The sequence below is a fragment of the Sturnira hondurensis genome, unplaced genomic scaffold, assembly GCF_014824575.4.
Source record: "Sturnira hondurensis isolate 20B ecotype Veracruz unplaced genomic scaffold, ASM1482457v3 Scaffold0009733, whole genome shotgun sequence".
Taxonomy (NCBI): domain Eukaryota; kingdom Metazoa; phylum Chordata; class Mammalia; order Chiroptera; family Phyllostomidae; genus Sturnira; species Sturnira hondurensis.
In genome coordinates, this window is record NW_028082364.1 from 4,966,368 (window position 1) to 4,987,166 (window position 20,799).

Sequence of the window (20,799 nt, forward strand, 5' to 3'; positions counted from 1 at the left end):
TTCCCTGGCTTCTTCCGCCCCCTCCCCTCATGTAAAGAAAACCCAGGACTTCATGTTTTATCTGTAAATGTTTGAGTGTGTAGATGTAAATTCTTTCTAAAAGTTAAAACATTTTTATATTAAAAACCCAGTCAGTAGTAAATTTTCCCTGGTTGTCATGCAGTTTTTTTTTTAGCAGCTGACTGTCTACATGAACATCCAAACGAGGTCTGCACTTCGCATTTTGTGGATTTTTTTTTAAGTTTCTTTTTAATTTGTACCCCCTGCCCCCATTGTCCTTGCAGTGTATTAAAGAAACCAAAATCATTTGGTCTCCCACATTTTTCTTTTAAATTCTTCTTTATTGATTTTTTAGAAGGGGGCAAGGGAGAGGGAGAGAAACACTGGTTTGCCGTCCCACCCGTGTGTACATTTGCCGGTGGCTTTCTGTGCGGGCCCGATGGGGATGTGGGCCCACAGCCCCGGCACGCCGGCACGTGCCGACCCACTGCTCTGGGGCCACAGGTGACCGCATTCGGAGGTCTGCCTCTGTTTTTCCTTTTACAATTCTTTTATTTGTTTTGTTTGTTTGTTTGGAGGATTTTTTTGGTGTCTCCCCCCCATTTTTATTTATTTGCTTTTTTCATATTCTGAGTTCTGTTGTTAAAAGTGTCCCTTTCCCCCTGTATTTCTGGTTAGCTGTTAATAAGGTTTAGAATCTTGAACAGATTCAGGTTCGATGTACTGGTATTTATTTGGCTTCAAATAGCACACAAAACTTTGTTTTTAAACATTTGTTCTTCATTTTCTAGCCCTAGGTGATGGCATTGCTCCTCCACAAAAAGTTCTTTTCCCGTCTGAGAAGATTTGTCTGAAGTGGCAGCAGGCGCACAGAGTTGGAGCCGGGCTCCAGAACCTGGGCAACACCTGTTTCGCCAACGCAGCACTGCAGTGCTTAACCTACACACCCCCGCTCGCCAACTACATGCTATCACACGAACACTCCAAGACATGTAAGTGTTCTGTGTTCTGTGTGTGGTGTCCACTAACCTACCTGCGTGTTTTCTCCTCTGAAGTGAAGTTGAGGAATGAAGCCAAGAATCCGTGATCCCTAAGAGGTTGACTTATTCTTTCAGAAACTGGCCAGAAAGTCTCTCTCAGGAGTTGCGTTCAGGGTGTATACGCAGCATTGTGCACCTGATTTGACCTGCGATGTTATTTAAAAAGAAGCATTTTATCAGCGTTTGACATTTCGGATCTCTCTGCTGGGCTTTCTGTGCTTGCTACAAAATGTGACGTAAATGTCTGCCACTAACAGCTTGGGACAAGCAGGGGTAAAAACCCCGCCTCCTCTGGCAGGTGGCCCTTGATGTAGGGCTCTGTTCTCTTACTCTCTTACGGGCTTGTACGCCTTAGTGGAATGGTAATGGGGAAAAATGCAATTAAGATTAAATAAAAATAAATAAATGTACTTAAAGAAAATAAGTGGAAAGGCCATCTTGTTATGATCCCCGGCCGCTTGGAAGCTCACACAGGACTTTCCCATCGGCGTGTGAGCTCGGCTTTCAGCCTGAAGGGCAGGAAATCAGCCCAAACATATCGTGGTGCTACGGCCCCTAATTAGGTGAAAGCCAACTCATCGGATGGCTAGTGAAGTTCGGAATTTAGAGCAGACCGTTTTTTTCAGGTTTTGACCTTACACATGGATTGTAAATATCCTTCATCCTTCGTAAATGAAATCTTCCTGTTCTTTGATCTACATTAAGCCTCAGATTTGCATATGTGTGTTCAGGTGGCTGTTCATTAATTATCAGGGCGAAAAAAAGCCCCTTGGTTTCTTTTTGAATAGTTCAAAAAGAAATAATGGAGAATTTAAACTGGTTCTTTTAAAACTGTCCCCCCGCCCCAAAAGCAAAATAATGCTTATAAAGAATTTGGAAAGTACGGAAAAATTTAAAGAAATCGAAGGAAGATCACCAGGAGTCTCACTGCCTAGAGTTGTTTGTTGTGCCAGAGGGTCTTAAATGACAGAGTGAATGTTCTGTCTGCCTGTATTTTCTGCTTTTCTGAGTCCGTAGTTCATTCCCCACGGACAACTGTCCTGTCACTTTGGTGCCCAGTGAGAGGAGGGTGTGGGCAAAAACCCAGCCTGGCACCTGGACAGAAAGACAACAAGACCAAAAATCAGATGCCCCCGGTGTCCACAATTAGGCATTTGTCTCTTATGCTATTGGTAGTTTTCTGTTTTCTCCATTTTTCCAGCTTTATTGAGGTATCATTGATACACAGTAAAGTGTACATATTTATTTACTATTTTCAAAGATTTTACTAATTTTTTTTTTAGAGAGAAGGGAAGGGAGGGAGAAAAAGAGGGAGAGAAACATCAATGTGTGGTTGCCTCTTGCACGCCCCCTACTGGGGACCTGGCCCACAACCCAGGCCTGTGCCCTGACTGGGAATCCAACCAGTGACCTTTGGTTCAAAGTCCGGTGCTCAATCCACTGAGCTACACCAGCCGTGGTATTTGTTGTCTTTTAAACTCAGTTTGAGAAATTCTTAGTATGAGGAGTGATTTTCGGTTGAAACCTGGACACATTTGTGTTACGTTGTGAGACACCGGACCTCACTGAATGTTGCTCAGCTGTCTTTGACACCCCTGACTGACACTGGATGAAGGGCGAAAGTCCAGATCCCCATTCGGCCTCCGAGGGCAGCTTGTCGGGCCTCCCTGTTCCTGCTGGGTGGGGGTGTCGCTGCTGCTCCCAGACGGTCCCCACTGACGGTGCCGTGACCTTTTACCCCTGGGTGATGGTGGAGAGCCCGATTCTGACACTGCCCCAGGGGCCTCAGAGGGATGTCGCTTTACTTCCCCGGGCGGGTGCAAGTCTAGGCTTCTCACTTGACCTTCACTGACAGGTGGGATGGGGGTGTGGTTATCACCCAGTGTGAGCGAAGCTTCTAGCTTCTAACCCACCTTCCCTGACGCTGCCTCAGTGGGTGGGTTGTGACGTCTCATTACAGCCTTGCAAGTGCCGCTCTGGGCTCCTCGCTCACCCTTGGGTGGCATGTGGAGGAGTGGGCCACCGTTCCCTCCGGTGTCTGCCTAGAGTAGAGTGATTGCCGTCTAAAAGTTTTCTCTCTCGCCAGGCTGTCCCTGTCCTGGTCCTTTGGCTAGAGAAAACAAACTTGCTTTGGGGTTTTCTTCTTTCCGCTCGTTTGGTCTTTGCAGGTTTCTGGCCTCTTCGGCATCAAGTCTGGAATATGTGAGGTGCAAAGAAAACCCGGGGAGCTCACCCCCATTCGTTCCTTGGGTCCTGAGGTGCTGCTCGTCTCTTCTCTGTCTCACAGTCTCACGTTTGTTCTGCATACGTGTCTAGGTGGTTGGGGGCACTTAGTGGGAGGGGCAGGGAAGAGCATCTCCGCTCCATCTTCCCAGAAGTGGGAGTCTGGTCTCTGCTGGCGGGAGGTGCTTTCTTGGTGCACGGAATTCTGTGTTGGTGCCGCTACCACTTCGGAGACGCTGGTCCCTCCGCGGCCCCGGCCTGTGATGTTTCTCAGAGGTCGTCTGTCGGTTCTACTTTCGTCCCATGTACTTGTGTTTGTGTTTCTGCCTGCTCTGAGGTGGTTTTCTCGTTATCACTATTTTAAGCAATTCGACAGAATAGTCCTTTGGGTAGTTTTGTTCGTTTCTTCTGTTTGGAGTTTGTTGAGGTTCTTACATTTGTGGTTTACTGTTTCAAATTTGTATAACTTTCAGTTATTAAAAAAACCTTTTACATGTAGAATAAAGTCAACTTTTTTGGTGTACAGTTCTGTAAGTTTTAACATGGGTGCAGATTCATGTAATCACCACCTCAAGTCGGGACAGAAAACCGGCCCGTCGCCCGCACAGCCCCTTTGCGCTGTGCCTCTGCAGACAACCGTCGGTTCCCGAAAGACTTCAATCACGTGCGTGTTAGGGCGCCTGGGAGTGGTCCCGCAGCTCACTGATCCCCATCTTTTTGTTGTTAGTTTAAGTTTTTGTTTTCTTTTTGTGTTTTATTATGGATACCTCATACTGTTCAGTTTTCAGATTGACTAAAATTTTCTTCTACTGTGTCTAATGTATTTTTCTTCTCAGAAATTATGCTTTTTATTTGTAAACTAGAGTTGGACCTCTGTCTATGCCTCTTCTTAACATGCTCTTGCTTTTTTTAATAAATCCTTCAACATATAAATACATGTATAATGTCTTTCGAAATGTCCTTGTCTTTTGATTCTCTTATCTATGTTATTTCTGGGCCTGCTTCTGTTTACTTCTCCTCATTGTTGGTCATTCCTGCTTCTTTGCCTTGTACTCTTCGTTTAGAACTTATGTTGTTGGGTGCTAGATTTAAAAAATTATATTATTGCCCTGGCTGTTGTAGCTCAGTGGATTGAGCACGGGCCTGCGAACCAGATGATCGCGGTTCGATTCCCAGTTAGGGCACATGCCTGGGTTGCAGGCCAGTTCCCGGCAGGGGCCAGTTCCCAGTAGGGGATGCACGAGAAGCAACCATACATTGATGTTTCTCTTCCTCTCTCCTTCCCTTCCCCTCTAAAGATAAATAAATTAAAAAAAAATATTATTCCTATAAATATTTTTAGCTTTATTTTGGGTCACAATGACATTAATTGGGAATAGTTTGGGTCCTTCCGAGACTTTTAAAGCTTTGCTAGGCAGGTCCTCGCAGCCTTTGGTTTAAGGAGGCATTTCTCAGCGTCAGCACCGTGAGTGGGAGCAGGCCGGGCCGTGTCGTGGGGCTGTCCTGTGCTATGTTGGGGGTGTGGCAGCAGTTGGGGTATCTACCCACCAGAAGCCAGTAGCATACTCAGTCATGAGCTCAGAATGGTTTTCACGCTTTAAAAAGTTGTAAAGGCCTGACTCAGTGGGCCAAGTCCCCGTGTGCGAGAGGCAACGATCGATGTTTCTCTCCTTATTGCTCCCTCCCTACCCACCCCTCTCTCTAACATTTTTTAAAAAGTTGTAAAGAAAAATAAAAAGAGCAGCTGCAGCCACAGAGACCACCTATGTGGCCAGCAAAGCCCAGTATTTACAGAGAGGTTTCCAGGCCCCCACTGTGGGAGACAGTCTTTCACTGTTTGGGACGCATGGGGTGTGAGAAAAGGAAATCCTGAGTTTTCAAGTCGAGAGAGTCGTTAAGAACACAGGCTTTGAAATCAGAGTATGATTTGGTTAGTATGTGCCTGTCACTTAACAACTATGTGACATTGGGCATATTTTTAACTGCGAGCTTCAGTCTTCCCTCTTGTTCAACAGAGCAGTGTACTCGTGTACTTATCAGGTTTAGGGAGAATTAAATGAAGGTGAAAAATGAACAAAAGTGTGTGGTGCGATGCATGACGTGTGGTAGCGGCGACCGTCATTTCACTTCAGGAGTGTGCCCCTCGTTTCCCGTGGGCCCGGGTGCGTAGTGGAGTCGGTGCACTAATGTGGAGCATTACTCCCTCTTGTCTCCCAGGTCACGCGGAAGGGTTTTGTATGATGTGCACGATGCAAGCACACATCACCCAGGCCCTCAGCAACCCTGGGGACGTCATTAAACCGGTGTTCGTCATTAACGAGATGCGGCGTGAGTATCACCTGTAGTCGCGTCTGTTCGTGGCTCATTGGTCTTAATGGCTCAACTGGTAAAAGGGGAGCCCCTTGTACATTGCAAACACAAACATCTCATACGTAGAGCTGCCTCTAGTAATATTTTTTAGTATAACATTTGCTGCATGAACAGATTTTGAAATCTTAAACCAAAAGATGACAATATAAAAAAAAGACAGTATTCAGTTTAATGTAACAAAATTAAAAAATTTTTAAACCTCACTTTGTTAATAAAATCATTGATAATCTTACGATCCCTTCCCTAGTATTTGGATTTCTATGCTGAGGAATACTAACTCTAATATTGTCCCACGGGTTTCTTTAAATGGTCTTGAATTAGTTTTAATTTAGTTAGTGAATATTACACTGTACACAGTGACAGTAATTGCCAAAATAAAGTTAATTATACTTTTAAAGGAAAATTTATACTCATAGCTTAGCAAATTTGTGGATAAGTCTTACTTTTTCTATTTAATTTTTAGATGACTTCAAATTTTTTCTCTTGCATTGTAATGGTACTGACAGGTTGGATGAAATTTGCTTATGCACTTTGTGTTTGCAATGAACTTCTACGTCGTCTTAACTAGCTGAGTTGGAATAAAACGTGCGTGCAAATTAAAGGGTAAAAACAAAGCCTAACTTTTAATCTGATATCTGGTTAGGTGATTACAGGGGTGGACAGTAAACATTTACAAACTATGACCCTTTTGCCTAAAAAGCTGCTGAAGATTAAGGAGGCTTCACAGTGGCACGCGGGGTCCCTGACAGGCGGGAGCGGACGACCCAGGTGCTTTTTAATGTTGGTGCGTCCTGACAGTGTATAGCTGCGGGGAATTTCTCTCTGTTTAATCTCACACACGCACAGCAGGCATGACTAATGTTTTTAATATAAATATTTGTTAAGACACTGACTAAGAAAACGTCAGTGCTGTGTGTGCACAGGTATCAGGAAGGTGTATGTACACCCCCCACACGTGCATGGTTGAGTCGTGAAACTGCCATTTTTGTGGGTCAGAATGCTAGAATATTGGCAATTCTAGACTTAAGCTGATAGATATTTACATATATTCATATGCAGAACATTCTATAAATGATGTTTTATTTTTATTTATGCTTTTGATTTTCTTATGTAATTTTGTCTTGCAACTGTTTGTTCAGTTAGAAATAGGACTGAAATGTTACTGGGAATATGCTGTGTAGGTAAAAAGGATAGAGTTCAGGGAGGCTTGGACATTGATGTTCTGCGTGGACTCTGAGGGAGATGAGCACCAGATTTCAGATGTGCGTACTAACGTTACATTGTGGACACATTTCTGAGACAATACAAAGTTGAATTTATTCAAGTACAACTTTATTAATGTGCGGAAGCCACAGGCAGCATCTCTGTGCCTCCCCCTGGGCTCCCAGAAGCTGCAGCCCGTGCGGCCTCTTCATGGTCTAAAGACAAGGTCCCGGCTCTTCTGGTCGTGCACGTGTTCGTGCTGGTCCCTTGTAAAACAGTTACCAGGCGTGTTCTAGTTAACACACTGTTGGGAGGTACAGCTTCTGGGGGTCACAGCCTGGGCCTGTGATGTGATGCTAAAGCTTCGTCTTAAACTTTGTAGGTATAGCTAGGCACTTCCGGTTTGGAAACCAAGAAGATGCCCACGAATTCCTTCAGTACACTGTTGATGCTATGCAAAAAGCGTGCTTGAATGGCAGCAATAAGTAAGTACACAGCACCTCGGTCATTTCTCCCCACGTGCCTCTGTCTGGCTGGAATTCGGCGCAGCCTTGTACGCGAAGGCACGGAGCTGTGTTTGCTTTGCTTTTTGACCATGCACTGCCTTTTCCCAAGTTTCATGCATTGTTACCTTAACCAGTTATAACGTAAAAAGGTGTGCTCACTATACCAACTTGGATTTGTTTAATTATGGGCAGCACAACCTGAATATCCGTCTTGCCATTGTTCAGTTTCTTAGCGCCAGTGCCCTCATGCAAATCCGACTGACCCCTTCTCTCCGATTGTGCCCTCTGCTGACCTCCAGTCTCTGACACCTGTGTCTGTCCCCTGGGTCTTTATCACTCTGCTCAGTCACCAGTTCCTGAAGTTTCTTCCTTAAATAAGTCTAAATTCAGACCTGAGCTCTGGTCAGGTAGCTCAGTTGGTTAGAACATCATCCTGATACATCAAGGTTGTGGGTCCCTTCCCTGGTCAGGCCATATGCAAGAAGCAACCAGTGAATACATAAATAAGTGAAACAACAAATTTGTGTTTTCTCTCTCTCACTAATCAATTAAAAAATAAATAAATGCAGTCTCAAGAGGAAGATAGGAGAAACAATTAGACAACAAGTCCTAACCCACTTGCCATTGCCAAGTGCACCTGGTGAATCTCTGCTCCATTCCCAGTGCTGCCCTTGCTGCCCCCCACCAGGCTTCCAGCGTGGGGCTGGGAATGACCCAGAGAACAGGAACAGGTGCTGTGTCCCCTGCCCTTGCCAGCCAGGCCTCACAGCCAGTGTCACAGTCATGCCCACGGGGCCAAGTTCCCACCTTGATTTAGAGCCCCCCTCCCCCCGTCTTGCTTCGCCTGCCTCTCCACGCTCTCTGCGCCCTGGTCAGGCGGACGGGCCCCTGGCCGCCACACGTCCTGACGTCTCCTGTGTGTGGCCCCTCTGCCCCGAGCTCTCGCTCCGGTCTGGATGCACGTGCCTCTGCGGACTGGCCACAGCGCCTGTGCTTCCTGCAGAGCCCTCCTCACGTCGCCACCTCTGTGTTTCAGGTTAGACCGACACACCCAGGCCACCACGCTCGTTTGCCAGATATTCGGAGGGTACCTGAGGTCTCGAGGTAAACTTTCACTTAAAGTCAATAAAGCGGTACATGGATGGCGTTACCAAAAAATGCCGGCAGAAGAAAGGGTTAAGAATGGAAAGTCTGTCCCCCATGCAGCCCAGACTTCTGGGCCCTGTTCAGAGACAGCCCCGGCTCGTTTTAGCTCCCTTCCAGTAGCTTCCTGTGCGTGAACAGACTGGGAGCGAGCTGGTATCGCCTCTTTCATTTTTATCCTGACATTTTAGCAAATGATCTTCCACAGTTACGTCGTATTCCGTTTTCCATCTGTCTTAGTCCCCTATCAAATGATATACTTCGGTCACTTCCAGTTTTTACAGTCATCATTGAGGCTTCATGGAACACCCGTGTGACATGTCTCTGTGTCCACGTAAAACTGCACACTCGGGATGCACTTTCAGCGTGAGCACTTCTATGTCAGGGGTGTGTGCGCAACCGACACCACCCTGTCGTCCCTCCGAGGGGTGGCATCGTTCACATTCCGACCAGCTGTGTGCATGGGCCGAGTCCGTGGCACTTGGGTTCCTGCTGTTTAGGATTAAAACTTTTTGCCCAATCTGATAGAAAAATTACCTTGTTTGAATTTTTCAGTTTGAAATGGCACTTTTGTGTTCTGTTACTTTAATAGTTGGGACTGTGTCATAATTGCACTTTGCTGATCCTTTGTATTTTGTTTTTGTTTCAGTCAAATGTTTAAATTGCAAAGGCGTTTCAGATACTTTCGATCCGTATCTTGATATAACATTGGAGATAAAGGTAAGCTGGATCTTGTGACAGGTTTAAAAAATCAGTCAGTTTTCGTAATTTTCTGTATTTGTAGTTTGTTTATAATTAAGACTAGCTTGTTAAACAATACAAGTTAAAAATTTTAATATTCTAAGACCTTGTTTACAGGTGATTATTTAAGCTTTGCACTAGGCACCGTAACAAGCTTAAAACAGTCTTTTTACTACCCTTTGATGTTTCACTCATTAAAGCCAGATTCTGATGCCTGTGTTAGCCGAAGCAGATGGCAATTATTTGAACACTGTTTTGCTCTTTGTGTTTTCTAAACTCTTCATTTTTTGTTGTTCTTAACCTTTGTACTTCTGATTTCAAATGGGATACCTGTTTACGATAAACACGATAAGCACCGTGGGGGGGTGTGCGTGCGTGCACACGTGTATGATCCTGTATGATCCATCCTGCAGAGTGAGCCCTTCCTGGCCCTCTGATACTGTATCGATCGTTCCAGAGTGTGTTACTTACTGGTTACAAAAATGGAGTCACACCTCAAGTGCGTTTGGCTGCTTACTGTTTCCATTTCATTCTGCTTGGGGACCTCTGTCTGTGCTGTGATCCACTGAGTGGCGAGACGCAGCCTCCACACCCAGTTCCTTGCTGGTGGATACTGGCTGGTAGATACTTGTTTTGTCCAGTTTCATGCTGTTTTGAATGAGTCAGCAAGCAGCCTCTTTACGTATTTTAGTTCACTTGAAGCATCTCGTTTTTTAATGGCGGGGAAACAACTTGCCGTGTCGGTGTGTGAAATGGCCACCGTCATAAAAGGACACTGTCTTGCGTCATAAAAACTCCCTGCTGCGTCGTCATCTTCCCGACCCCGCAGGGAGGTAAGGGGTGGCTGCTCTCTCCCCAGGCCGCTCAGAGTGTGAACAAGGCGCTGGAACAGTTTGTGAAGCCTGAGCAGCTGGACGGAGAGAACTCGTACAAGTGCAGCAAGTACGACCGGGCACCGCCGGGCCGTGGAAGGGCCCCTTCACTGCCCCTGCCTTCCGGGGGGCACTGCGTGGTCTCCCCCAGGGCCAGGGCGCAGTGTCCGCACTACACTCTGCAGATGGGGAGGCGCGGGCCCACTGTGGGGGCGGGGCGCGGGGAGGGCAGAGGGAAGCCCATCCGCACCCACCACGCTGCTGCTGCTGCTGCTGCTGCCGCCGCCGCCCTTCGGGGCCCAGAGCAGCGCTTGCATCTGCTCCCTCATCAGGGGCGCACTGAGGGGTGGCCGTGCCCCCCAGGCCAGTTAAGACTCTTCCTCTCTATGGTTTGACCCAGCACTGGGGTAGTACGTGCTAGAAACCCCCCGTTTTGATTACTCATGAACGGGGTCCCCTAGAGCCCAGGGAGCCTGATTTCAGAGCCCCTTTCCTCCACCGGAAATGGAGTTTCGTGTTGTGCTCAGGGTTTGGGTAACTTCCCACCAAACACTCGTCTGCAGGGAAGACGCAGCCTTCTGTCCGGGACATGGGGATTGGTTTCTCCTTGTTACCTTCCACGGACATTGCTGATCATTGCCTTTCTTCCTTTTGTGTCAAGATAGAGCTTTGTTTTCACAAAATTATACCACCCTGGAAAAATCTGTTTTCCCGTTAGTTTTGAGTCCACAGGCACTTGTGCTCACCCGTGTAAAGTGCCAGTGTTCTGTGTGGCTCTGCGCCCAAGCTGCCCCGGCCGCCTCTTCCCTGTGTTGGAAAATTTAGAATTTTCACTGCTGGCTGAGAGGCATTGTATTTCTCATCTAGTATCCTTTTGGAAATTTGATTTAGAATGTTTCAGAGAAATAATAAGGGAAAGACTAAAATGCAAAGAAAACCCCAAACCCCAAAACCCCCAAACTTAATCTATTTAATTCTTTGTTTCTGTTTATTTCAAGATGTAAAAAGATGGTTCCAGCTTCGAAGAGATTCACCATACACAGATCCTCCAATGTTCTTACTCTTTCTCTGAAACGCTTTGCAAATTTTACCGGTGGAAAAATTGCCAAGGTGTGTAGATGTTAAAGCCTTTTACATTGAGCCTTTCAAGGCGAAGCGTTGGTAGCTTTCCGCCTAATTGAACAGCTTTGTTACCTGGTTTTCTAAGTTCCCCCAGCACTTGGTGGTGGAAAAAAAACGCCACAGCATGGAGCTAGTGGTACGCTCTGTGCGTGCGTGAGCGTGCGTTTTCTTCTGTGTCCTTAGCTGGCTAGGCCTTCTGATGCTAAGGTGGTCAGCTTTGTCTCAAATACGGACTTCACAGTCGGTGAGGCGAGAGCAGAGAGTGTCGTTCGGAATCCAAGGAGGGCTCCTTGGTATGTCTCGCCACTCCTTCATCTAAGGTTGTTTTCTTGCTTGGCTGTTTTCTGACTGGTAGGAAGTACACAGAATTTTCCCATTTCCTTTCCACTTGCTGAAGATTGAAAGTGTTTTGAAAGTCAGTAACATATAAGAGAAATAAGCAATCCATTTCTGAATTATTAGATAAAAATAAGTGATGACCAAAGCCCAGAGTTGTCCATCTGTGACTGTGCCCTTGGATGAATTTGAAGAACTCACTTAATGTGGATTGTTAGTTGTTCCAAGAAAACAAAGAATACAGTGGGCTTGCGTTGGATGTGCTTGGATTCAGCCCCAGCCAGGTGGCTTGGTTGGTTGGGACACAGTTGTGGGTTCAACTCCTGGTCAGGGCATGTGCAGGAGGCAACTGATCAATGTTTCTCTCTCTAAAAATAATTTAAAAAAATTTTAAAGACAGTGGGCTTCTTTCCTTTTATTTTTTATTATTTTTAAGATTTTATTTATTTATCTTTAGAGGGGAAAGGAAGGAGAGAGGGAGAGAAATATCAATGTGCAGTTGCCTCCTGTGCGTCCCTTGTGGGGGACCTGTCCTGCAACCCAGGCATGTGCCCTGACTGGGAATCAAACCGCGATTCTTTGGTTCTCAGGCCCGTGAAAATAATTAAATTTTTAAGAAATCTTTTTTAAAAAGCATATCCTTAGGTGAGGATAAAAAAAAAAAAAACAATTTCAGCTGGCCCTGGCTGGGTGGCTCAGCTGGTTAGAATGTTGCCTCGTATGCCAAGGTTCTGGGTTTGATCCCTGTCCGGGCACAGACAAGAGTCAACCAGTGATGCGTGGATGGGGAGCAGCGGATCAATGTTCCTCCCTCCCCACCCTCAAATCGACAAGTAATTTTTAAAAATAAATACCCTTAGCTTCAGATGTGTCCAAGCTAATCACGTGGTTCAGTGAGTTAGGCGTCTGCCAGAAAGTTGTAGGGCGTTGTGCTCTGCAGGCAACCTGCCCGCCCCCGCCCCCGAGTACCCGCCCCTGAGCACACGGCAGGAACCGTGCCTTTAGGAATGACGTTCCCTGTTCTTCTGTTTCTGTGTAGGATGTGAAATATCCTGAGTATCTTGATATTCGACCATACATGTCTCAACCAAATGGAGAACCGATCATTTACGTCCTGTATGCGGTCCTGGTGCACACAGGCTTTAACTGCCACGCGGGCCACTACTTCTGCTACATAAAGGTGAGCCGTGGGGCTGCGCTGGGGTCTCCTATTGCAGTGCACTGTAGGGCGGCACTGCGTTCTTGGGGCAGGTGGGACTTTATCGTTGCAATTCGAAGTTTCACTTCTCTCACATTTCTCTAGGGGGTGTTCCTGGTTCCCTCCTTACACTGAACGTCTCTTTCATTGGCTCTCTTCCAGGCTAGCAATGGCCTCTGGTATCAGATGAATGACTCCATCGTATCTACCAGTGACATCAGATCGGTACTCAGTCAGCAAGCGTATGTTCTCTTTTATATCAGGTATTGTCAAGGCTACAAATTCCTGAGTTTTCTGTCACATCGTTTTGGTTCATTTCAATACTGAGTTGTTTAAATTCAGTATTGAGTTGTTTTTAAAACAGCGGCTCGACGACTGGGAGAGTAAGGAGTGTAGCTCTTGAGTGCGGGTCCTGGTTGGCCTTAGCTTCCGGCTCTTTGGCAGGTCAACCATGACACGCATTCAGAGGAAGGGAAAGGCGGTAGCTGGAGGGGGCGGGCTGCTGCCGCTGGCCACACACTGGGGGCCTGGGCCCCGTCAGAGCACAGGCAGCCAGGCGTCCTCCCTAGTCTGGCCCGGGCAGCACCCCGTACCCGGCTCATTTCTCTGCTGTTGCGGCTGCAGACTCTGACTCGCTGACTCCACTGCTGGGGATGTGTGGCCTTGGAAAAAATCAGAGCTGTGCTTCAGGAATTTGTCTGTAGTAGCTGAAAACTAAACATGCTACGACTTCCAACAGTAGCAGAATGAGCATGTAAATTGTAGCGTACCCATATATTGAAATATTATGCAGCCATTAAAAGCAATCTTTATAAAGTTTCTTTTTCTTGATGACATGAGAGGGTGCTCAGTGTGTGTGGAGGAGAAGCAGTCTGAACTTTTACACACTGTTGGAGAAAACAGTGTGGGCTGAAGTGTGGAGGGTAATCTCCTAAATCTGAAGAGCAGGGTCCGCTGGGGCTCAGGTGACACACAGTGCGTTTGTTTCCAACTTTTCCGGCTAGTACAGATTTTCTAGAATGGTACGTGTGTATTTATCATTAGGGAAATACAGTTAAACTGAAAAGCAAAGTAGCCTATTCTGATGGTGGCATCCTCAGGACACACAGTTAAAAGCACCACTTGCCCGGTGGCCCCGCGGGTCTGCCGGTTTAAGCCCCGGCGTTAACCGTGCCCCGCAGGGGAGGCCGTGAGCAGCGCTGGCCACTGTGGCAGCCCAGTCCCCTCTCTGAGGGTTATGACTGCATCTCTTCTCGGGAGACGTCCCACGTAACCCTAAGCAAGTTGCTCTCTATCCCCAGGTCCCACGATGTGAAAAATGGAGGTGAACTTACTCATTCCGCCCACAGCCCCGGCCAGTCCTCGCCCCGGCCAGTGATCGGTCCGCGCGTCATCAGCGGCAAACCGGCCACGCCGGGGTTCATCGGCCCGCAGCTCCCCTCGCACGTGATGCAGGTAGCGCGCCGCGGGGGGGGGGGGGGCCTTTATGTTCCCTCTGCAAACGTGCCGTTCAGATCCTCGGGCCAGCATCGCACCAAGCTGCCGTGGCATACGTGGCCTGGTATACAAATGAATTTCTTGTCGAAAAGTATATCCAAGTCACTTAGTATAAAATATTTCAAACACAGCACATCTCCAAGTTTGGATACAGTGGTGAAGGAGGGGGGCCGGGCACGAGTCTGGAAATGCTAGAGTGTAGCTCTCCCTCTGGACCCCCACTCACGTAACGCGTGGATGTCAGGGGTCCCTCGTGGACGTGTGGCAGGCCGGTGTGGGTGAGGAGAGGGAGTGTGTCTAGGTGTGTGGCATTTGCTGTTTACAAGAAGAAAAGGACCAAATGGGAGGGGTCCTTAGCCAGAGTGGATTCCGTGTCTGCGACGGCATTCTCGAACGCTCACCCGTGGGCTGTGGTCTTCCTTGCAGAACCCACCTCACTTGAACGGGACCGGGCCGGTGAAGGACACGCCGAGCAGCTCCCTGTCGAGTCCGAACGGAAGCTCCAGCGTCAGCAGGGCCGGTCCTGTCAGCGCTTCGACCTCTGTTCAGAACTGGTCAGTGAGCAGGTCCTCCGTTAACCCGGAACACCCCAAGAAACAAAAAATCACAATCAGTATTCACAACAAGTTCCCTGTCCGCCAAGGTCAGTCGCAGCCCGGCCTTCACAGCAGTGCTTTGGAGAGCCCTGCCAAGCCCGCCCCCTCTTCCACCGTTACCAATTCTTCCGCAATACAGTCTACCTCGAGCGCTCCTCCCGCATCGGTCCCCAGCCCGGGCCCGAGGCAGACGGCCCCGAGTGAGTCCTGCTCCAAGCCAGTGATGAACGGCAAGTCCAAGCTGAGCTCGAGCGTCCTGGTCCCCTACGGCGCTGAGTCCTCGGAAGAGTCCGACGAGGAGGCCAAGGGCCTCGGCAGGGAGAACGGCCTGGGCGCGGCCGAGCACGCGCACGCTTCTGCTCAGGACGCTGAGGACGAGGCCCCTCCGCTCGAGCTTCGCGAGCCGGTTCCTCTAAATGGTGCTAATGACAGCGCGGACAGCGACCCGAAAGAAAACGGTCTGTCATTCGATGGTGCCAGTTGCCAAGTCCAGCCTGCTCTGCACTCAGAAAATCCCTTTTCCAAGGCCAATGGTCTACCTGGAAAGGTGAGTGGGTGTCGGCCAGCGGCGGGGCAGGCTCTGCTTCGGCTCCATTCACGGCGGGTCACTTGCCTGGGCTGCAGGAGGCGTGGAGTGGCAGCTGGAGTTGAAGCATCTTTGTTTTTTATTGCAGCTGATGCCTGCTCCTTTGCCCCCTCTCCCGGAAGACAAAATCTTAGAGACCTTCAAACTCGGTAACAAAGGGAAAGGCTCCACCGAGGAAGCCAGGTAACGCACTGACCAGGGGTCGCAGAGGGCCCGTGCCGGCCCGCTTGGGTCTTACCACAGACCTGGCCTGCACGTGGCGCCGGGCACTGACTCCCGGAGCCCTGACAGTGACCGACGTGTGAAGATGCGTTCAGTGGACAGGGCACTGCTTCCCTGTGCGGAACAGCACACACTCTGTTTTGTCCCTTCGGGAATCCTGAAGTTGAACTTACCGATAAGACAGTCTGCTCCCACTTTGTTTTTAAAGGAAAAAATCAGTACATTGACCTAAGTGTGATGGGAAGAAAAGGGAGGGAATCTGTAACACACTTGCATTCGCACACACAAACGGCCAGCTGAGAGTGCGTGAGGAGCGGCCCTGGTGCGGGGGCGTGGGTGTGGCTGGACCGCAGCGCACGCAGGTGCTGTCGGGGACAGTGGCCCCCGCAGGGCAGCGCTTAGCGACGTCTGACTGCCCCAGGCCGACCGCAGGGCCTCCCCTGTGCTGGCTCGGACTCGTGCACGTTGACTCCACGGGGGTCTCGCTCCCGGATGGTTCCCGCTACACAGTGGGGGCCGCTGGAGGGTTTTTATTGTTTCCCGGCAGCTTCGACTAAGCTTGACTACGTGGTCGAGGGCAGAGTTCAGGGCCTGCAGAGGGCTTTGCTGCAGCCCTAGGGTGCCCACGTGTTACGAGCACTTCCCGGAGCTGTCCGCTCAGTTTGTGGAGGAGGGGGTCCTGGGCAGGAGTCAGGCCGCTGCCTGCACCCCACCTGTCCAGGCTCGGTGACTCAGACAAGTCAGAAGTCTGTCCGAGAGCAGAAGTAGCCGAGAACCACAGGGCTGTTGAGAGACAGGCTTGGTATAGTTTTGTATTTTTATTTAATGAAGAGAAAGTTCCAAGTTTCCAAAAATGGTAAGCTCACTACGGGGTTTCAGCCAGATATTAAGGCATAAAATAGTGTTGCCAATACATGAACGTTCTGAAGTGTTTGTCCCCATGAGTCAGTGACAGAAACCCGTGAAGCGCTCCTGCGAATGACTAACGTGTCTCTTTGTTTCGGTCGGGCTGCAGTGCCGCTGGGACCGAGGGGAGCCCGTCGGAGCGTCCTGAGGCCGGCCTGGAGCCTGGCAGCCCCAGCCCTGCCTGCCGGGAGAAACTGGAAACCGCCCCAAGCCTTAGCAGCAAATTAAAGAAGGCTTTGACGCTCCCAGACCCCAGCATCAAACCTACCAAAGAAGAAGTCTCTGAAAACATCTCAGCAAAACCTGAGGAGTCTTTGCCCAGTGCCGTCCACCTCTGTAACGCCAACAAGAACAGCACCGGGGACGACCACCTTTCTAAACTGGGTGGTCCCGGGAATTTAACAGGCGATCAGAGCAAAGCATCCCAGGATGTAACAGGGGCATTATCAGAGGGTCCCCAGGACTTGGCAGCAGCGGAAGCCACGGGGGCGTTGAGCCCGAGTCCCTCGGCACGGGCCGAGGACAACAGTCCGCCGGAATCCTCTGTGCACAGCAGCCGAGACCCAGGCACGGAAGCAGGAGAAGATGCGCCCGACGGCACGGGGGCACCTGCCAAAGAGCTGCCCTCGCCTCCGTTGGACAAGGTCACGGAAAGCCATTCAGAAGCCAGTGGGGCTCCTGAGCAAAGTTCTGGGAACCAATGTGAAGAGAATAAGGCTGGGCAAAGAGTCCAGGATCATTCCCCAGTTAAGGAAAAAATCAGCCTCCGAAAAGTTGACCGGGGACATTATCGCAACTGGAGAGACCGCTCCTCCAGTGGGGAGCACCCGAGGGATAGCAGGAGCAAGACAGAGGACCGGTACCACAGGAGGCGGCACCCCTCCGTGCGAGAGCGGGCACCGCAGGGCCACTTCCGGGCGGAGCACTGCAGCGGGGGCACGCACCACCCCTGCCAGCACCACGGCCCGGCCAGGCACCGCCACCACCGCTCCCGGAGCGGAGGCCGGTCCGACCAGGGCTGGGGCGCACATCGCCACTCGGAAGGCGGGCACTCCTGGGGCCGGGAGAAGTACTACCCAGACAAGAGGCGGTGGGACAGGTGCAGGTATTACCACGACAGGTACACCCCCTACACGGCAAGGGAGGCGTGGGAGTGGAGGCCTCTGCACGGCGACCGAGACTATGACCGCGTGGGCCAGCACGGCGGCCAGCCATACAAGGACTACTACAGGAGCAGAAAGGGCTACGAGCTGGCCGCCAGGGAGCGGGAGCGGCACCGCTTCGGCAGCCCCCGCGCGGGTCCTCCCCACGCCCTGCCTCCCTGCCCTGAGAAACACCCCCACGACAAGACTGCACTCGGACCTGAAGGCGGCAGCTGTCACCTCGCCCATCCGTTTCATGAACACCAAAATGCAAAGTCCCGAAAACGGAGGTACGATAGTATGGAACTCGATGACACATACGGAGAAGAGAGAGCCTGGAGAAGCTCCCCGAGGGGCCCCATAGAAGAACCTAAAGTGAAGAAGCACAAAAAATCAAAGAAGAAGAAGAAATCCAAAGACAAACACCGAGAGCGAGATTCCAGGTGAGGGCGTGGGCCAGACGTGTGCACCGGGCGGGGCGGTCACTGGTCCCGAGGCTCCCTTTCCGCTGCTGACCCAGCCTGGACCCAGTGGGGGCTGTGTCGGGTTTATGTTCTATCTGTGTGTCTCATCTCTGTGGGTTCAAAGAGTTTTTATGGGTGGTTAAAATTTAGCTCTGCTTTCAAGTTGTATCTCAACAGTATCAAAATGCCTAAAAATCTCACTTTTCAAAAATTGCCATTTATACCTCTAGGTATAAACCAATACTCTGTAAATGAGAACTTGGGGTCATTGACCTCACAACTGATGCTAATGTTCCTAATGGTCACACATGCTTACATCGTCACGTTAGTGTTTTCTTCAGACTCGCGACTGCCTGGGCGGTGGGAGGCCCGTCCCCGAACGGGGGTCTCAGACACACCCTTTGCTGCCTCCATTTTTGTCTATTTTTCTGTTTCCGTTTCTCATTTTGGAATCTCACTGGCACGTGTGTTTTTGTGTTTGTTTATTTTACTTTCTAATTTTATCGCTTATTCTGTCACGGTTGTTCCATCCCCCACTCCCTCAGGCAGCCCCTACGCTGGCATCCATGTCCGTGGGTCATGCACATGTCTCGTTGGCTGCTCTGTTCCCTGTGTTGCACTTTATTTACATCCGTGACCGCCCTGTTGCTGACAGTGTGTCCTTCATCCCCGCACCTCCTCTCCCACGCCCCTCTCCTGTTTGGCAGCCATCAAAACGTTCTCTGTATCTGGGAATCTGTTTCTGTTCTGCTTGTTCATTTGTTTTTCATGTTCTACTGTTAATAGACATGTACTTATTACCATTTTGTTGTTCATATTTTGTGATTTTTTCCTGAAAGAAGACCCTTTAACATTCCATATAACCCTACTGGCTTGGTGGGGACGAACTCCCTTTAGCCTTTTCTTGTCTGGGAGGCACTGTACCTGCCCTCTACACGGTGGTTTTGCTGGGTAGAGTGATCTTTGTTGTGGGGTTCTACTTTTTACCACTCTGAATGCTTCCTGCCAGTCCCTGTTAGCCTGCAGTTTCTTTTGAGAAATCAGTTGACAGTCTTACGGGAACTCCTTTGTAGGTAACTCTGCTTTTCTCTTGCTGCTTTTAAGATTCTTTGTCTTTGACCTTTGGCATTTTAATGATGATGTGTCTTGGAATGGGCTTCTTTGGGTCCCATCTTATTTGGGATTTTCTGCACTTTCTGGACTTGTATGTTTATCTCCTTCACCACGTTCGGGAAGTTTTCTGTCATTTTTTCAAATAAGTGTCCAGTTTCTTGCTCTCTCACTTCTTGTACCCCAAGGTGTGAACGTTGGCACTCTTGGAGTCATGCCAGAGGCTCCTTCTACTCCTATCTCCATATTTTTGGGTTCTTTCTTCTGCTCCTTGTTCTGACTGGTTGATTTTTGCTTTCTTGTGTTCCAAATCATTGGTTTGATTCTCGGCTGCACCCACTCTCTTGTTGTTTCCCTGTCAGTTGTTCTTTATTTCAGTTAGTGTGTCCCTTCCTTTCCGACTGGTGGGTCTTTTTTATGTGGGTGAGCTTCTCACTTCGTTCACTGAGCATCCTCATGCCCAGTGTTTTGAACTCAGCATCTAGCAGATTTCTTGTTTCCATTTTGCTTAATTCTTTTCCTGGGGTTTTGTTCTGTCCTTTCATTTGGAGTAGGCTTGGTAGCGTGGCCTAATGTAGTAGGTGTCCTGTAGGGTCCAATGGCACTGCCTGCCCTATCACCCAAGCTGGGCACCCAAGGTGTGCCCACCAGGTGGGCTGTGTACACCTTCCTGTTGTAGTTGAGCCTGGGTTGCTGTTGGCACGTTCAAGGTCAGCCACCGCTTGTGTTTTGTCTGGGGTCACACAGCATAAGCTAAAAAGTGATCTGCAGGCCACTTAGGGAGCTGTAAGGAGCTTGCTGAAACCAGATGCTGCTTGTGTGGGAGGAAAATGTGAAGCATGAGCCACGACAAGCCATTCACAGGGAAAAGCCACTGGGAACGGCTTGAGTGGGCCCACAAGTTGGGTGGGATTCCCACACCAGGGCCTCGGGGAATCCTCAGGGCAGGGCAAACAGTGTGAGCCAGGTGGATGGAGTCTCGGGTATGGCCCCCACCTGCCAGCACTTCTGTCTGGGAGGAAGCTGCCCCTCAGCTCTCCCCCTGACGCTGGACACTTCAGTTCCTCCCCGTGTACCTCTGGTGCCTTTCAAGCTGCTGCCACAGCGCCGGAGCGCGGAGCAGGTGTGAGAGTAAGGCTGAGCACGGGCTCTTTGAGAGGAGCTGCCTGGGACCCCAGGAGCTCCGGTCTTCCACAGCCTCATTCCCGCTGGTCTGTACAGCCATGAGTTACAGGACTTGTCTTCCTGGGCTGGGGGTTAGCTGGGACCCCTCGCCCCTGAGGTATCCCTCCCGATCTTTATTCACCACACATAGGTGTGGGGCTAGTACTTCCCAAGTTTCTGCCCCTGCTTCCAGTCTTGAGGTGGTTTCTTTTTAATTCCATAGTTGTAGGACTTCCGTTCAGCTTGATTTCTGATGATTCTGAATGATGGGGTTCTACAGTTTGGTTGTAATTTTGATGTGGGTGTGCAAGAAGGTGGGTTCTGTGTTTACCTATGTTGCCATCTTGACCAGAAATCT

General features: G+C 49.6%; 2 protein-coding genes across 5 annotated transcripts in view; one reads left to right on the forward strand and one right to left on the reverse strand.

Annotated features, from left to right (window-relative positions):
* Positions 1 to 20,799, forward strand: part of USP42 (ubiquitin specific peptidase 42) — a 33,390-nt gene that overhangs the window by 7,421 nt on the left and 5,170 nt on the right. For all 3 annotated transcript variants that reach the window (XR_005068180.1, XM_037057846.1, XM_037057847.1), the window contains exons 3-15: positions 792 to 992; positions 5,481 to 5,591; positions 7,219 to 7,321; positions 8,379 to 8,446; positions 9,135 to 9,205; positions 10,086 to 10,168; positions 11,097 to 11,208; positions 12,596 to 12,736; positions 12,917 to 13,017; positions 14,056 to 14,209; positions 14,678 to 15,394; positions 15,522 to 15,616; positions 16,671 to 18,146. Coding sequence is in view for 2 of the 3 variants with exons in the window: in XM_037057846.1 (XP_036913741.1) it covers positions 792 to 992; positions 5,481 to 5,591; positions 7,219 to 7,321; positions 8,379 to 8,446; positions 9,135 to 9,205; positions 10,086 to 10,168; positions 11,097 to 11,208; positions 12,596 to 12,736; positions 12,917 to 13,017; positions 14,056 to 14,209; positions 14,678 to 15,394; positions 15,522 to 15,616; positions 16,671 to 18,146 (3,433 nt within the window). In the remaining variant the exon portion in view is untranslated. The remainder of the gene's footprint in view (positions 1 to 791; positions 993 to 5,480; positions 5,592 to 7,218; positions 7,322 to 8,378; positions 8,447 to 9,134; positions 9,206 to 10,085; positions 10,169 to 11,096; positions 11,209 to 12,595; positions 12,737 to 12,916; positions 13,018 to 14,055; positions 14,210 to 14,677; positions 15,395 to 15,521; positions 15,617 to 16,670; positions 18,147 to 20,799) is intronic.
* CYTH3 (cytohesin 3) overlaps positions 7,895 to 20,799 on the reverse strand; it is a 69,112-nt gene continuing 56,207 nt past the window's right edge. The window contains exon 13 of one of the 2 annotated variants that reach the window (XM_037057850.1): positions 7,895 to 8,214. In XM_037057850.1, the coding sequence (XP_036913745.1) occupies positions 8,124 to 8,214 (91 nt within the window). In that variant the 3' untranslated portion in view covers positions 7,895 to 8,123. The remainder of the gene's footprint in view (positions 8,215 to 20,799) is intronic. The other variant, XM_037057848.1, reaches the window with a different exon arrangement.